Source organism: Nylanderia fulva, unplaced genomic scaffold (genome assembly GCF_048542155.1).
Source record: "Nylanderia fulva isolate GAGA-0341 unplaced genomic scaffold, ASM4854215v1 Scaffold22, whole genome shotgun sequence".
NCBI lineage: Eukaryota > Metazoa > Arthropoda > Insecta > Hymenoptera > Formicidae > Nylanderia > Nylanderia fulva.
This window is the reverse complement of record NW_028190285.1, coordinates 1,065,379-1,084,427: the sequence shown is the minus strand read 5'-3', so window position 1 is coordinate 1,084,427 and position 19,049 is coordinate 1,065,379. Positions and strand designations below refer to the sequence as shown.

The window sequence follows — 19,049 nt, the reverse complement described above, 5'->3', positions numbered from 1 at the left end:
CCGTACTGTCAAATTTTAAAATATAAAAAGTACTACATTTTGCATTTCTTATTAATTGAATGACTTTATCACTTTTATAATTTGAATATTAAATTTTCATTCATTAAAAAAAATGTGAATTGCTTCAGAATGATTTTTGAGAAAATCTTTGAATCGCTTTTGCATCGCTTTTAAAATCTGGATTCTGCTGTTAAATTTTCTTTTCTTTCTTTCTCTATTACGAGCGTGTTGGTTAACATGGGTTTTTAGCGAAAGACGGAAAAAACCGCTCTTGCTCCGTCGCTAATTGGATTACTTTGTAATCAGCAAAATGCAGACAAAGTGGTACACAGCGCAGTACAGCACACTAATACAAAGTAATGAGAATAAAATTTAAAAAAAAAATGAAAATAATGTTAGTAAAATAAAATTACAATAAGATAAAGGAATGAGTACTGAAATACCTCCGTTTTATAGTTTTATCAAGTCGTTTCCATAGTATGGTATATATACGGTCTAACGTCGCGCGTATATTAATCAGAATAAACTTGTCAGTCAAAACAAGATTGTATTATATTACGAGAGAAAATCTGATTTGAGCTGTCTTGTGTCCTTTCAGCTTTCAGGCGACGAGTCGCGACGGCTTTGCGCCAGCGGTGCGAAGGCACCTGAAAAGGGCGATGCGGAAACCGCGAATCTCGGTGTTGCGACTTACGGTTCGGTCGTATTTCAGCTGAAAGACGCTCATCTAGAGGCAAACGGTATCTGCGATTTCGTCTTTCGCGCCTTGAGAGTCATCAGCAAGACGATGACATTCACCATATGTCTGACCTGTCTGTCCACTGTGCCTATCTTGATGTTCATCTTTGGTGAGTAAAGAGAATTGGATAATGACGGTTTCGATTATATTGACGCAAAAATCGAAAGATCTTTGACCGATAATTGACCACGCATGAATAATTTAATTGCATAAGAAAAAGTATGCAAACAGCACAATGAATATTATATTATAAATAGTAGTGGATAAGTAGGTTGAAAGAGTGGCTTTGCCGAGGTTGCTCTCGGTTCGATCCGTCTTATATTTCCGCATAGAAACGTGGCAGATCGATACTCAGTATATATCTATGCTAAGAATTAACGAGAGGCTCTCGTGAGACTTAGGTAGGTGATATAGCTTATCTCTACTCTTTGATCATCATAGCACTTTTAAAATTCAAATACTGTTAATATATCACTCTTTATAATATAATGCCGTTTAATATCCTTTCGTCCTGTTACTTTTCAATGCTATATACTTTCTTAATATTACTTTAAAAAGTTATCATATGAATATTTTATAAGAAGAGAGAAGATTCAGTTCATTTAAAAAAAATGATGAAGAATAAATGATTGAACAAGATGTTCTCTTTAACTTCTTCATGTTTCAATAAACTTTGCGAAACCTTCCGGCCTTTTTTCATGTAAATTTCCTTCACTACATATCTTTCGAGAATTGAAATCTTTTATTAACCTTAAACTTTTCTCAAGGAAGTACCTTTATGAATTACATCCGATGGGAATTTCAAATATCAAAGGAAATTTTTAATACCCAATAGTACTATGGTGTTAATTTATTACTCTTCAATTAATTTCTGAATCGAAACTGGATTAAAAGTACGGAGTCTCAGATAGCGAAAAATGATTCTCAGTGATAGTTTATGCGGAGAATCAATTGAAAGATAAGATTCTTTTACCAATGTCTTTCTGACATAAATATATTTCATACATCGTGAACGATACTAATCTAGAATTTTATTAGGAGAAATAAATGAGATTTAATTAACTATTTTTGTGCAGTTTACAATCTATCAATTAAACGTATTGTTTGCAATATACGATGCAATGCCAATTTATTAGATTTAAGTCATTAAATAAAGTGTATTCTTCTTAGATTGTTTCTAACATAATAATATTTGTGAAAAAAAAACATTAATTAATTGTTAATATTCTTGAAATCCAATGCAATTATAAATTGAGTATAATTAAACTTTAGGCTCAATCTAAAGTAATTTAAACAAATCTGTCAACCAAAATACTTTTTTTCTTATTTATTTCTCGCGTTGCAAAAGTTTACCATAAAATGTAAATTGTAAATAATGCATTTTTATTATGAAAAGAATTTCAACCAGCAAAATGCAAATATTTAGTAAATGTTCTCAATAATACGAGGAGAAATATGCACGACAGTGTAAAATAAATACTCTAACTACTTCTGCTAACAAATTTTTATTTTTATCAAATAAAATTTTATTTTTCCGATTTTATTCTTTTGTAATTTTCCATAACGCGTAATTTAAATGTATAATTTACATGTAATTTAAATATACTCAATTTGAATGCAATGTACCTTTTTCTAAGCCAAATAAATTGCGGTACCACATGCAGCAAAAGTGCATTTGTTTTCCGACCGGATTGAGTAACAGCATTCGAAATTCTACGAAGTATATGACATCGTTTCCGAGTTAATTAATGCTGCCACGATTACGACACGCGAATCGCTAGCGTGTTGAGCTTACGGCATGCAAGCATACTTAATTTCTCGACTATAGTCGGTTATTCGCGCTATAAGGGGCATGGAAGCTCAACCTAATTTATTGCAGGCTCGGTGCATTCACCTTCCGACAAAGTCATTCCGATAAGAACTGCAATCGATAACATAATAGCCTAGACAAACCACGAAAAATGACCGCAAATTGCCGAATGAGATTTAAACATTTCATGAATTATGACATAAAAACATGAAAGGATCATAAAAATATTTGATAAGGTACTTAAAAATCTTAGGATAACGTAAAAAAAGAATTGCTTTAAGGAACAATGTGAAGCACATCGAAGATTCAATGTGTTAGAATGCCATTAAGAAAATTACCTTGTCTAACTTGGATTGCGGAAGGAGAAAAGGAAGCAATCGACATTTCATGATTGCCGATCGTTTGTCTTATGCGAAATTCGATCGTTACATACTTTCGTATTTACAAACGTTGCATTCGAAATAAAGGCATTTAAACCGGAGTTGACATGATATAATTGTTTTAACATGCCTCTTTTTTCAAATATAATATATACTCACATATAAGTATATTATATATATATATATATATATATATATATGTATGTATGTAATTTTTTTAAAAGTATTATATATTATCTTTGCAAAACTGTCTAAGTATTTATAATAATTGTATTGATTTCTTATCATGTAGCAAAAATATACAAAATATATTTTTTACGAAAATAACGCGGAGAGATTATGTAGCAGTAGAAATTTGATAGTTTACATATGTGCACAATATGTGCATAATAACAACGTGTTCAAGTGTACAGTAGAGAAGGGTGTTTGCATGTTACGTTATCCTAAGTTGGACGTCGAATCAGGACGTGATATACAGAATAGACGTCAGGCAACACGCAATTAATGCTAAATTATTCCTTGCTGGCGTTACAAAAAGCGCAGAATAATGACGCGCATCATATATACGTTAGATCTTAATTGATGAGCAAGAATATCGATTAAGAGATGTTTTCTTTTCTTTTCAAAAATAATGAGTTCATATATATATATATATATATATATATATATATATATATATATATATATAGAAAGAGAGAGAGAGAGAGAGAGAGAGAGAGAGAGAGAGAGAGAAAGCATTCAGCAAATTATAGTAATATGTCATTGCTGCTTGGCGTACAAACTATGAAATATTCGTGTCACAAATGTAAAAGAAACTGATATAAATGGAAAACGTCATAAAAGAGAGCTCCGTTAACGAGAAAAATTTCACGGGAAGAAACAAAAGTCGTGTCATCAATTATCACATTTTATACCGTCATACATATGCGATTTGACGTAAAATCGAATGTTTAATCAGAAATAATTTTACACATACACAGACATATATGTATATATACATATATTTAAATATAAATATATATTATAAAGAATTTCTATGTGAACGTGTGTATGGATTTTTTTATATCGTAAATTGCGAACGCGTGTAGTTAAATATTTGAGTTTCTTGTTGCAGGTGTACAGTTCATTAAGGATTGCCCGAAAGAGCCATACATTCCTGTCTATATGCTGATCGGAGGAGTTCTGGGCGCCGTGCGCATGTTCTGGGCGCTTTATTCGCAGATACGCTCTCGCAGGCCGGAAGTGATATCCGTTCCCGGCGTCAGACCAGTCTCACCTATGAAATTACTCTCCATAGCTTTATCGTGCTTCCTGGTCGCATGGTTCGTGTTAGGTAAGCAATTTGAAATTTTATTCGGAATTATGTGTGTGGTGTTTTCTACATACTGTGCCAGCAGCACTCAAACTCTTCGAGCGGTAAAACCACAGAGGATTTATTCAACAAGTGCAAAGCCGTATTACGAAAACGCGTGCTTTATAATATTCGATTGCACGATTCCATAATTACTTTATGCAAACGTGAATAAATATTAGATTATTACTGCGTAAAATGAAACCAAAAGTGCATTTTTTACATAATTTTCTTATTTTACTTATTTTTCCTCTTTAATTATTCTATATTAATTATTCTACATTATTTGGCAAGTTAATTTAATTTTATCACTATCCTATGTTTTTTAAATAAAATTGTTTGAATAAAATTTTGCGCGATATAAGGATTTTATAATTTAAATGAATGAAACAATGCTTGAAAAATAATTTTCTCGCGATCTTTTTGTGTTATGCAATATTGTAGCGTGTATTATATTTTTTTCCTTACAAATTGATCTTAATTACGCAATGTTTTCTGTTCCATGTTATCATTGTGAGTAAATTTAAAAAAAAATATTAAGTTAAGTGGCTTTGTTTAAATTTGCGTTGGATAGCTTTAACCTTCTGTGTGTATGATGAAAAATAAATCGAGATGTTTCAGAAATGAGCGACATTATCTTTGATTAAAATATACAATTATCTTCTTTTTTTCATATCAGTATACAATTGATATTTTTGTTTCGTATCTAATATGTTATATCGATAGATTCATTGTATTTTTGTTCTCTTAAAGCTTGAGATTTTTTTTTTATTTTCTGTTAATGCGAGCTCACGTAAAATGACAAGGAATATAAAGCGTTAAAAGTATTATATGCGAATCTGCGTGTAAAAAGAAATTTCGCGTTTACAAAATCCATTGTGTTATGTTGATTCCAACCGTTCGTGACCAGGTATCGCTGTGCAACATTTATATTTGATGGAGTGCGCCAATTTGCGAGTGTCGTATGACGAAACACGACAGTTGGACGGAGTGCGGGACGTAATTGCAGGTTGCTTAATCACCAGCACACTTGATATGTATGCCACGTATAACTCCGCGAGGCATAAGGTCGTTATTCTAGTTCGAAAGTTTTTGGATCGAATAAGAGCAAAATTTTGGTTGAATGCGAAAACGAACGAGCGAGGAAAAAAAAAAATTTGTCTACTCGTACTTTCAAAGAAATTTTTTTCAATATACAGTTCCAATATTGTTTAAACTTGATAGCATTTTCCTTTGTATTCTATCGCTCAAATTTCAAAACTGTTGATTCGTACGTTCATCGTGTCGTATACTCTTTTATTTTTTTTGTTCCAGGACATTATTGGATACTGCATATAATGTGGCCGGAATACGAAGTTTCGTTGTACGCGCCCAATCGATGGTGTCACAAAACGCTCTATATTTTTTCTTTAATTCATCTGTGCGTGGTGTACGCGGTTGTATTTGTAATACTAATAGTGGCGATCGGTCTGGCTTTCTGCAGAATTCTGGAATGCCCTTTACCAGAAAGGTAAGTCATTTTTTTGGCGTATTCGGAATATCTCGTTTATAGGATTTGTTGAAAGAAAACAAAAGAGAAATCAGTTACCTTAATTAGAAGTTGATAACGTTCAATCTATTTTAGTACGATAACTCTAAAATATATAAAAAATTTCCGTCCATTATTTACAAACACTTATATCTTGAATTATATTTTCGTGTATAAGTTTTTGTAAATAATTCGTAAATTTCTCTTTTTTATGAATTGCAGATATAGAAAGCGACAATTCCAATCAAGACAAATTTTCCTAAAAATTTTCAAAATGGGAGAATAACTTACAATTAGATACGTGATACGATTTTTTTTTCTTGGAAAATACAATTATGGTTTATAAAGAAAATAACGTGCGACGTTGACCCAATTTTTGTAGAATTGACGATGAAAACTATTTTACGACGAGTATGACGATGAAAAATATTTCGTCGGTATCGCGTTTCAATTTGCTTATTACAATACTCGATACATTTATAGAGCCGAATAACACGAATAGCATGTATCGTACAGGGCTCACATATATATATATATATATATATATACGGACACAAATTATGTTCCTATCGTCAACGAAATGTAAATATCTCGCTCGTAGCTTACATTGCGTGTTAAACATAACGACGTGATTAAAATATTCGCGGCGATCACAAAAGATACGAGTTAAAAGACTTCGCAAAAATAACTGTATCTCGATCTAGCCCGTTTTCTATTCCGCACATGAATGATACACACGAAATGCCAAATGTTTGACTCGTCGAAATAAATCATGATGTGTGTGTTGATAGCGCCCGTTACCTATATACTAAAATTATAATTGTTGAAACAATATATATATATATATATAGTTTCGACATTGTTTCCCCACTCGATCTATGTCATAGCGATATAGAAAGCTATATTAAAAATGAGATAAAAAAAAATAAACTTTTTTTTATATACGCGTAAACCGACGAACTCCCTTGCAAGATCGATAAGAGCGCACTCACGCTCCAAAGTGCTCCCGTTCTGGTCGACTTTCAGATACAAATAACCACGGCGATCCGTTCGCCAGAATAAAATCCGTGAGAAGAAGAAGTCGACGGCCGGCGGCAGAGGTGGAGGCTGGCGTCTAGACAGACATAAGGTCCTGGAGGACCTGCAGGAGGAGGTGGATGACGACGATGACGAACAAAGCGAGGACAGGGAGGAAGGCAGTAACAAGATCGTGCAGGAGGTGAAGTATTGCAGCAAAGTGCAGTTTCGTGCGCCGGATATCATCGAGCTATGATAAATAAGCGATGATGCGTCTTGCTGCCGGTGGCGGAAGAACTCGGGAGGAAGAGGCTCGTAATCTTAAAAGTTTGCCACGATAACGAGGACGCTGGCCGCGGGGGCAGAATTTGCGACAGGAAGCTCTCTTCGGAGAGACGGAAAAGGGAAAACGAATAACGAGGTCGCGAGAGGAAAGATAGATCGACGACGGGGGCATCTTTCGTGAATAATCGAGGTCTTACCTCTGACACGTGCGAGATCCCGAGATCTTCGTATTTTTCGCAAAGGAGATCGGTGAATGTGACGGAGAAGGTGGGTATCCGGATCGATCGCGAAGGAATTAGCCGCTTGACGAGGGTAATGGAATCTACGCATGTAATTGTGACTCCATTCATTTATATCCCAATTCATTTTGTGGACTGTGTGATGTGGAAGAGAAGATAGTATAATTGATATTTTGTAACAATATTGGAGCAATATTAAATGCATGGTGAGAATTTTTTGCAACGATTATTTTTCAAAATGTGTTAGAGTATTAATATCAAATTCGCTCATTTTTAACCTGAATTTTGAGTAAAGCAACGTCAAAAATTACTCACATAGTTTCATAGTTTTTGGACTCGACCGTATTTCGTAACAACGAAAGGAAACGGAATAAAATTTTCATTGACGAAAGAAGATTACCCGAAGACTTTCTTCTTGTAAGAATGATACTGGAAGGAACACGTCTTTGCCCCAGTAGCGGAGGATAGAAACAGAGAATATTTTCTGAAGAATTTCGTCTACAAAACTCTGTAGTTTCGATTTAAGCCTGTCATAGCTGCGGTTCAGTGAGAAAATCGATACGAAGACCTTCATTCGTATCAAAACAAGAATCTCCGATTCCATTCTTACAAAAATAATGCTTCTTTTTTTACATATAATTAAATGCAAAAAATCTAAATCACCCAAGCAATCTGATTGAATCGACATGATTAATCTTTTTTTCCCGAGAAGGTTTGTCAAGAAATTCTATATCGTTTTAATAGCGATTGGATGCGAGAGATTTATCCGAGAGACTCGCCAATCATCGATCTTCCGATTTTTTAAATTCGTCTCAACGTAGGAGTTTATTAATTTTCTCCTGTTTTTATCGCCTAATTCTGCCAGCAAGTATATGAATAAGTGAACAACTGTGGTAAACACATTTCATCTTATTTTATACCATATACAAGTTTTGATAAGTTGATGGATATTTCCGAATAAAATTATTCCGCAAGATTCTTCTTGATAACTTACAAGTTCTTGAGCTCGAGTTTCATTAGTTTCTACGTTAATCCGCCCCCATGAAAAACGCGGCACATCAAAAAACTCGTCGAACCACGTTTCGAAGATTGCGCGAAGTCGAAGAAAATTCACGGAAATTTTACGACTACAGTTTTAACCGCGTAACGTCACCGAGCAAAGTGGCGGTTCGCCCAAACGCGAAGAACTCGTAGCTCTTCAAGTTACTTAGTTCCGAAGCAGAAAATCGTACGGAGGGGAAAACCGCCATGGGGCAAAAGTACCTCGGTATCGACTTATCGAGCGACGTCGATGTCGACGATGACGACAACGACGACGAAGACGACGTACTCTCGTATCGGTCGGACTGACGCGCAAATCCGCTTCATCGAATCAAGTCTGGGAAAAGTAGATACAGTGACTGCGACAATTGTGTGCCTCCGTTCGCTCAGTGACGGAAGTGATATCGAAATTTTGCGTCTCCCGGTAATTCGATGCTTTCTCTCTCTCTCTCTCTCTCTCCTTTTACCTTCCTCTTTTTCGCGAAGGGATAATACTTGTGCAAAATTTTGCGTAAGAGGTATATTAGAATTCAACGATCGCTCGTTGTGCGACTCGTCGACATATCAAAGCTTCCAATCGTTTCTCGTTATCTCTCGAGAATATCGAGCGCCGGCTGCAGGTAAGTGGATCTGATTAAAGATTACTTCAACTAGGAAACGTATAAAGTATAGGAGATATTATTTCTTAACTTTCATTATCTCTTTTCATTCTTCTTCTTGTCCCTTTTCAAATTAAATTTTTAAAAATTGCAGATTTTTAAATTAATATTTTTTTTCTATAAAGAAATAGCTAATTCAAATGATAATAGTCAAAGTGGACTATATTTCGCACGAAAAAAATATGACTTTTTATATCTTTATTTATCTCACGCTATCGCGTTTAAGTAGTATTTTATAGCTCTCATTTAAGATATAGTCTATTGAAGTAAATATACTGGAATGAAAAAAGCTTTGCATTGAGTCTGAGAAAGAATCAAGCATATTTCGACGCGTGTACTAAGTAATTATTAGTAGTGTATTATCAATTCGTATGCCAATTGTATAATGCGATCGATTAAGTCAGTATATATTATATATTATATTTGTCCTGAGTGAAACATGTCGACCATCGAAGACATTATAAATAGGTTTTTACACGCGTACTACACATATTCGTGCGAATATACAAAGATATATTTACTCTCTCACGCAATTTTTTTATCAATATTTGCATCATCGAGCGTGACATTGTTATTTTGTTTCACTTGTTAAGTTTTTTTTATTATTTATTGTTTTAATTATATATAATGAATACATCTCGTGTTATATCATTCATTAAAAAATACTGTAATTAAAAAAGTAAAAATTAATGAACCAATTAAAGATACGCTGATGTTTTCGCTGAAACTCCTCTATATAAAAAGTGCTTCTTTCCGGACTTGATGATTAAAGGTTAAAAGAAATTGTATTTTTATTGTTCGTGAAACAAAGAATAAAAGATACGATGATGTATTGCTCGACAGAAGCATAAGAGTGAGGATTCAGCTTAATATCGGGTGAAAATTAAATCTCTTCATCATGCTGAGTTTATAGGAAGATAGACGAATAGAATACTAGAATAAATCAAGAATAGAAGGTAAAAATTTCCATTTCAAGTAAGATGTAATAACTGAGATGGTTAGATGAGTTAGAGCAAAGTATGTTAAATTGAGCAAAAGTGGGTCAATGAGTGGGTTTTCTCAGTAAAAATACGCGATATTTACCCTACGACCCTTTCACATCCACAGTTATTATGTAAGAGATTCTGACGTATAAAAATTGTTTAATAAAATGAGGGTATACACGTGCAAATGCTATTAAGCATATAAGCATTCATAAATATATCGTTGTTCTAATTGTAAAGAATTTTAAAGCCAACATATACATTTTTCGAAGTTTAAATTAGCTTTTTTTGTAAGTTTTAATACATCTTCCACAGTATAAAACTTTTTGACATCACGACGATTAATCTTAAATTTTTGAAATTTATCATAGTACATTTGATGCTCGCGCATTATAAAAAGAGTTATCGTTACAACAAAGTAAGCATTCCTTATAAACTTTATAATTAGGTTGACGATATATTTAATTTCGTCAACATATCATATGTTGCACGTTATACGCGTCTCGAGTATAATATTTTACGTCAAGAACTTCGATCCAACTTGTGTTATTCTTTTGCGATTACGATGCGACCGATCGCATCTCGATACTCTGTCATGCGAAATGTATTGAGGAAAAAAATAGATACCTAATAAGAGATGGGAGGAGAGAAAAGGCATACACAAACACAAATGCGTCAATTAAATCAACACATCAACAAGCTTCGCTATATAAGCTAAAATACAACTCTTGTGAGAGAGACTGTTTTTTTTTTGCACAAACGCAAATAACGAGCAACATGATTATAGATACATAAAGAGTGAATATACGTAAATAAACTTTCCCCGTTTTAACGAAATCATTTCATCGCAAACGCGTGAATCTGCTCATATTTAACATTGCTACAGAAAATATGCATATTCGTGCGCACAAGTATTTAATACGTTTTGATAAATATTATTACTTTTTATATTATCCATAAATGTAGCAAATAATTTACATCATTTTTATTAAATGGAAAAAATAAAGCAGGTTTCATAGACGTTAATTGTGACTTCTAATTTAATCGTTGTTTATGTATCTATAATTATCGTATATATAGGAAAATATATACGAGGAAAATCGCGAATGCTTTTTAAGTACACGAAAACAACAGCATTTATTTGTATAATACATATACAAATTGTACATGTAAATATATACTCTTATGCACGCGTAAATAAGAATAATTTCTTCAACAAAACTCTGACCAAATGCAACGATAGGTGATCTATGTGAATTAAAATGTTTCAATGGCCGTTAATTTTACTTCATCGTTCTTACGTTTGCACTTACGACTGGTTCGAAAACGGGTCCATACTTAATCGTCTATGTACGGAATAATTAAATACAGTAATCGTGTCGTAATTAAGGCTGTAGCTCGTCAACGTATATGTGACTATAAAATAAATCTCCGCTGGGAACGCGCCTTGCACGATATTTCCATACTCATCATTTATTCGTTTACCATTATTTCAACGAGTGAAAATTCTATTCGATTTTAAATCAAATGAACACCAGAAAAAAAAGAATACTTTTTTATTTTTTACTTTTTACATTGACAATTACCACGTAAAAATAATCTAATTGTAAGTAAAAATAAAAATTTTAAAAATCAAAAAATGCAAAATAATAATTTGCTAACATTCTCATTCTTAAACAAAAAATAGTTAAATTGTATCGATTATTAAATCGAAAGCATGGCTCGCTTACTTAAAAATATTTTATGTTTGAACAAAATATTGTTAGAATTTTCTTCATGAGAAGAAACATTTTATTTCTTGTGAAGTAAAATGTCTTTGGAATATAAAACCCTCTAGCTACATGTTGGACAATAGTGCAAAATTTCAATTGAGGTTGTGACAAATGGCGATTAAATTAAGGTTTTATCTCTAGAAATGCGAATTTTATTACAGTTGGTTTTCTAAAAGCAATGGCTACATGTTACAGTCAAATATGACAGTTGCGAACATAAATCATATGGCGGTCAGAGACACGTGTCCATACATACGAAATTCAGGTGTAACTAAAGAAACTTTAGACAAGTTTAAATACGTAAATGTTTGATTGTAAAAGTGATTTAGTTTGATTGTGAGAGATTCAGTTCCGAATAGGAAATAATCACGTTGACTTAAATTTATTAAAGTATCTTTATGATTAATAATTATTATAAAAATTATATATATGTTTGTTTTTGTATGATTGAAAGTAACATTAATGATTATTATTTACGTCTTTCTCTTCTTTCTCATAATTTTAGAAGATATCTATATCATTGTGAATCGTAGTTTAGAATTACATCATTAATGGAAAATGTGTCTGTATATTTGACATTAATTAAACTATATCCCAACGTTAGATTTTTAACGTAAATGAAAGTCCTGCTGAGTATACTGACAACACGAAACTCATTGTCAGTCTTGAAAATCACTAAAATATATTTGTTAACTTTGTGCATATTGATAAATTATGTTTTAATTTTTATTGGCCAAAATTCAAGCCGTTCCGTACTTTTATAGTATCTATCTCGACATTGAAAGTCACGAAGCAGAAATCATGGAACGGAAAGGAAAAAGAGAAAAAATATGTAAATCGATGCGCTATATATTTACCGTACACACTGAATCGCCAGTCTGATAGAACTAATTTGAGAATGGAAAAGTTGAATTTAATGACATGCAAATTTACAATATTTACATGACAATATTACTATATAAATAGATATAAAGTTAAAGTTTTATTTAAATAACAAATATTTGTTATAAATTTTGATAAATGACAGATAATTTTTTTGCGTAAAAAATTCAAATCGTGCGTGCCATGCATTGATTGATAATCGAGAGATATAACAAAAAATTTTATTCAATTTCATCTAGTATAATGTACATTAACCCTCCGCACTGGCAAAAGTCGAGTTATTCATGTGACGCATGTTTTATAAAATTTGTATGATAATTGAAACCAATATATTTCATGTGTGCATTAAACAAAAAAAATTATAAAAATATCTTCTTTTAATTGTTGCATGCAAGTAATATTTAAGAAAAAAATATTAAAATTTATACACATATATACACATACTCATATATATCTTATATAATTAAAATTTATCAAATTTTAACCCGAGATACAAAAGAAATTTTATTATGCGTCAAAAGTGATGTAGCTTTTGCCGTGTGCGCAGCTGTCACGCTGTCCGAGGGTTAAATAATATGTGGTACATTATGATACGATACTAATGAGAAAAAAATTAAATAAAATACATTTTTAATAAATTATGTATTATTCGTCCCCAATATTTGCGCTATGGTGTTAGTGCGACCATGTGCGTTTTAATAAACGTACAAACATCAACGAAAATATAGAGAAGTCATAAATTACATGGGAAAATTACAACGAGAGTCATGGAATTATACCATGAACCCGTCCGCGATTTTGTTTTGATAACTCAATCGCAATCAATCGCGATTTAGATTATGAGAATAATTGATCATACTATCCACTGTGCGTCCTATATAGCCAGTCATTATGTTATCGATTAACTTATCTAAGTTATCTCATCAACGCTATTTATATTTAGCGTCATTAACGTGCATGCCTAAATGCGTGAATATGAGTGATGATGTCTACAATATAATTCTTGTATTTCTCTCTTGATTGAAGCTATTTTATCTTTAGATATAATATTTTTTTATATACAGTATTTTAAAAATTTCTTCCAAAAAAAGTTTGTCATTTCCGAACATCAAAATTATATATAGAAAAAAATTGATTTTTTAAAGCCAACGATGCGCGAGTTTTATATAAAAAAAAGGAAAAAAAAAATGAATACAGAGACGTGAACATTCATCGCTCTATTTAGAAAAATTCATATGCTCGCGCTATTAATAGATAGCGATCTGACTTTTTGTTCTCATTCCATTAGTTCTACAACATTACGTGCGTTTTCTGTCATCGGAGAGAGAGATAGAAATTTATTACAATGCCTAAGCCAATAAAATGACGAGATATAGGATATAATGATATATCGAACGATAGATAATATATGATATTTGTCGTGATTTATTGTACGAATGCGGCTTCGAATTCGAGAATAAGTCGGCAATGCGGGACTTTGTGATAACTGTGTTTACATACTTATATACATACATACTATATATACCTATATGTATGTATATGTATCAAATAGCACTTGGAACACCACCGAGATAAAACAGAAATTTTGAATCTGAGATTACGGTCCTCTCCTCTACTCAATCCCGCCTAGCTATATATAGTAATATCGATTATAGTAATTATATTAATAAATGTACTGTTGAGAAAAATGTCGTTGAATTTCGATAGAATTTTAATAGAATAGAAAGTAGAGAATTTATTTATTTTTATACTGGACATCTCGACAACGAGTGTTCGCTGTATTTAATCGAGCGTCCATTATCAGCGCGCGATGTTTTTCTCGGTTGACTCGGAATTTACGTGTCACTATTTCTTCGTTCATTTTCCGTAGATAATTGTAAATGCGTTTCACACAACGTTGATTATCGTATAAAAATGCGCGTGTATCGTTTGACTTGTTTGACGTGTAACATTTAACGCGAACCGAATAAACGATAAACGCGCGAAAACGGGAACGGTATTAGGCATTAACAGTAACGCGAAATCGGTCGAAACGCGAAGTACAATATTAATGGTACTTTATATCTACTTCCGAGTAATCTGACGAACATCCGAACGATTCCGGTAATATCGGTATTCATTAAGGGATGTTTCCGTTCCCGAATTATTCGGAAAATAATGCGCGTCAGAGGACACTTTTTGCCGCGATACTGCGCTATGTGTTTTAGCGATACGTACATACGTGTGTTTTAGCTGATAGGAATATATTTGCACGCGCCAAAAGTCGCGAATTGTGGTCCAGGCTTTAAAGTAGAATTTACATGGCAACGCCACGCAGATCAGTCTCGTTCGCCGCGACAGCGAGACGAGACGTCTCGTGCAAACATATACATCGATCGTACTTTTCTACATCATTCTCGCCTAGTCTCCTTCGGATGACTTATGGTTGATCGCTTTGGTCCAATTTCGTAGTTACAACTAGCGTCCTCTCTCAATCTCTTTTATGAGCCACGATAGTGGCGTAAGTCAACGGCATAAATCATGCAATGAATCCGCAAAGTTTAGAGAGACACACATAAACGTGCACACACATTTATATGAAATTCAAATATGTTATATACTGTGTCGAATAGTCTTTCAAAATTTATGATTTTAAAAGGAAGATGTTATTCATGGATATTATTACAAAAGATTTATTAAATATAGGTATAGGTTATTGTATGGTTGTTAAATTTATGAATGTTAAAACTATGTAAAATTTTAATTCCTTAAGGATATTAATTAATCGTGAAAAACGATGGCATCGATGCAATATAAAAAACATAATTGTTTGATTGCATACAAGTATCAAGACATAAAATTAAAATTAAACTCCGTTTTTTACGAGAATTGAAATTGCAGTTGACGTATACATGGGACGTACACGTATATATGGGATTGACGTTGATTTTATCACGCAACGTGTAAAATCGGTATTTGTTTCAGCGGAAATCGATGCGTTCGTTCATATTCATTTCATGTAGGTATACCGTGAATCAATTTCCGTCGAAAAAAATCGCGTCACTCGAGCGCCATGAAACAAAAATAAAGTAACGCGAAACTTACGTTTTTTTGTCACGTCAAAAACATTCGAAGATTATATATTTTGCAGCGGATTATTATTGTGCCCGCATAAATAAAGTTTAAAAGCAACAAAGAAAAATTTTCTCGTTTCACCGAACTATCGTTTTCAAACAATTTGAATTCGAATAAAAAAATAATTATGGCATAAATTGTGTATAAATTTTCGTATCATCACAAAAATAATTAAATTATTTATTTAAAAAAGGGCATTAAAAGTTAATAAAAAAATTATCGCTAAACTCAATTTGTGTCTCTCTACAATTTATGTATGTATATATATCAATGTTGCACGACTATTCTATCGTGATAATTATTATCGCATAATAACAACATTGTAATATCGAATTCACTTGGATAACTGAGTTATTAATGAGAGTTAATGTTAAAATAAGTTTCGATGATTTATATGACGCGGCGGGACCATCATATCGTAATAATCACCTACAATTACCTTCCTTCTGTAATAGCACACGGATCACATCGACGTATTGGCCTCGTATAAATTCGTATAAACCATAATTATATCATGTCGGAATGTTTTATTGTTATATATATTTCACGATATAGTCGCCTGAAATGGAAAGAGCCGACTGTCGGATAAAAATAGAAAACCAGATAACGCTGTGTACAAAACCATTAGTACGTATTGACCCGATCACATACGTCGATGCGATTTCGGTACAATCTTTTTGAATGCAGAGAGCTCTTCACTGCGATTTCCAATCCTTTCGCCGCGGTCCAACGGATCACTCTCATCGTATCTAATAAATAGCGATGCACGACTCATGTATGTATGCGTGTGCGTGTGTTAACCGTTATACGAAGACTTCGAAGGGTCCAATCACGGCTTTGAATCAGCATAAAATACGTCATAAAACACGTGGCGATATTCTCATATCCTCTTATATCCGAGTAAATTCGGTATTTTAGAAAACTAATGCCTAATCATATCGATTTATATATTTAAATGAAAAGAAACTTAGTGGCAGGTTTACAATTTATTTCATTTTCTAATCTTTCGGAATTAATTAAAAAAATTTTTTTTTTGAAATCTCTAATAAAAAATTAGATGTATTAAAAAAATTAAGTTAAGAAATAAATTTTACTTTGTTATTCTTCTTGTTGTCAAATTCTTATATATATTCTTACGAAATATCTTATTATTTTACTTATAAATTTATGATCATGTGTAAATTATTAAGAAGTCAACTATATCTGAAATTCGATGAATCGGTGATTAAACAAATCAATAGAATCTAAATAATCGCTAAGTTTTTTCTTTGTTCATACTATATTATAATATTATAATATTGTAACAATTGTGATTTTAATGTTGCAACAATCTGCCAAATTTAAAAGACATAGAGATGTCTTTCAATCGTTGCAATGTTATAAATCATTGTAATATAATGTGCACTTTAAACTTCACCGAATCATGACATATCGCTTTAAAAGTAGTCATATTATTGATGCAAACGCGGTACGCTCATTGCAAAGTATTATAAATGCTTGCATTCTTATTGCACATTTAGCGCTAACTGCGACTGTCCATTTACGAAAATTGTTCTGTATTCAACAAAGAAAAACGCAACAAATCACATTTAGCACTAAATGAGCGACGAAGATACGGACCAAAGTATCTTAGAGTGAAATATAGGTGAAATATAGGTAGTTTTCGCGATTTGCGCGATTATATAATGGGCTTCCGGAAATAGTGTAAACTATATTTGGCGGAGAACAATGCTTTCAAAAATTATTCGTCCTTTTGCACGTTGTTTACGCTTACGGAATGACCATTTACGAGAATACGGTAATCGCGCAGATCGTCAACTGCCTATGTAATGAGCAAACTCATCGTTTAAGTACGAAAAAAGCTCGAAGCACGTTTCGGCTTTTTGTTGTAAAGACTAAATTCCGCCTTTAACGAAAGCATTTATGCGATTACCGTCGAAAATCTTTCGCGTTAGGAATCGCATGGCTACACATATCAGCAAATTGCATTCAGAAGCAATTTCATTTGCACGATCTATAATTTTCTGTTATATACGCATATGCGCGTACGCGCATGAAGATCCGCTGCACATTTTGCATATTAAACATTTCCGCTTTTGTACAGCAAAGATGGAGATGTAAACGTATGCGCTATAATTTTCGTCGTCTCTCTAATCATTCTGCACGTATCTCAGTTATGCAGTTCGGATATTTCGGTAATTCCGCTGAAACTCCCTTCCCAAGATAATATATACTCCGCAAATTTATCGACGTATAATATCTTCTTGTATATATATTATTATAGATATTTTGAATAATTAATGTCACTTGAACTGATAACTTTTTACTCATAAAAATTTTAGCTTTTTGAAAGAAAATATTATAATTATATAATATTATATTTTCATTATCGCCGCTTTTGTTTAACTATAACTTTTACGTCAACTTTGCAAATATCTTTAAAAAATATTGAGAATTAGAAATAAATGTATGTAGATAATTTTAAAACTTGTCTATGCGGATCATATCTTATTTGCACAAACAGCCGGAACGAGTTTGAAAACGTACTTGCGCGTAACTGATGAAGGATGCAACTAAACAATCGAGCAGTGCCAGTGCATGTACCACACATTTGTATAATATACATACAATATAGCATATCATAATGTATATGATAACGCAACACATATGTACTATGTATCCCCGTAGAACTGTCGAGATAAAAGGAATAGTAATTAATACAAATACATTTATATAGAATGTATACTGTAAAATGACTGTAAGCGGTATGGTGGACTCATATTGTGACCTATTTATAACATGACCGCCGAATGAAAATATAAAATGTCTACATGGTATACACAGTGATATTTGCGTCTCAGTTTTTTCCCTGCAAACTTTCCCGCCGTCTATTTTTATACAGTATTTTTATCACGTTCGTCATGTCTTTTGTTTTTGCGAAATGTACCTATCTCTTTTTTTAAATTTAACACATTTTCTGCCACGTGAATGACTTCGTTATGTGCTTCGCGTTTAATATTCCGTTCAGATCATTTAATATTTTTTTTATTAACAATGTAAAATTATCATAAAATATTATATAAATCGTATAATGATATCTAAATAGTATGTGTAGTTATCACATTACGTGACACATGCGGCGTAACAATTTATTTCTTAAACGTTTTTTCTTTCAAGCTTATACATATAGACTATTCATGACTATTCATTATCGCATCTTGTTTAATCCGTAAATTATATGCTAATATA

The 19,049-nt window shown here is 32.5% G+C and overlaps 1 protein-coding gene and 1 long non-coding RNA gene across 3 annotated transcripts in view; one reads left to right on the top strand and one right to left on the bottom strand.

Annotated features, from left to right (window-relative positions):
* The window catches only part of LOC114932654 (uncharacterized), a 44,708-nt gene extending 26,061 nt beyond the window's left edge, over positions 1-18,647 (top strand). The window contains exons 5-8 of one of the 2 annotated variants that reach the window (XM_029304958.2): positions 599-848; positions 4,044-4,262; positions 5,595-5,790; positions 6,835-18,647. In XM_029304958.2, coding sequence (XP_029160791.1) covers positions 599-848; positions 4,044-4,262; positions 5,595-5,790; positions 6,835-6,844 — 675 coding nt within the window. In that variant the 3' untranslated portion in view covers positions 6,845-18,647. Of the gene's footprint in view, positions 1-598; positions 849-4,043; positions 4,263-5,594; positions 5,791-6,030 lie in introns of both variants that reach the window. The other variant, XM_029304957.2, reaches the window with a different exon arrangement.
* LOC114932655 (uncharacterized) overlaps positions 1-19,049 on the bottom strand; it is a 67,620-nt gene that overhangs the window by 6,754 nt on the left and 41,817 nt on the right. The window lies entirely within an intron of this gene.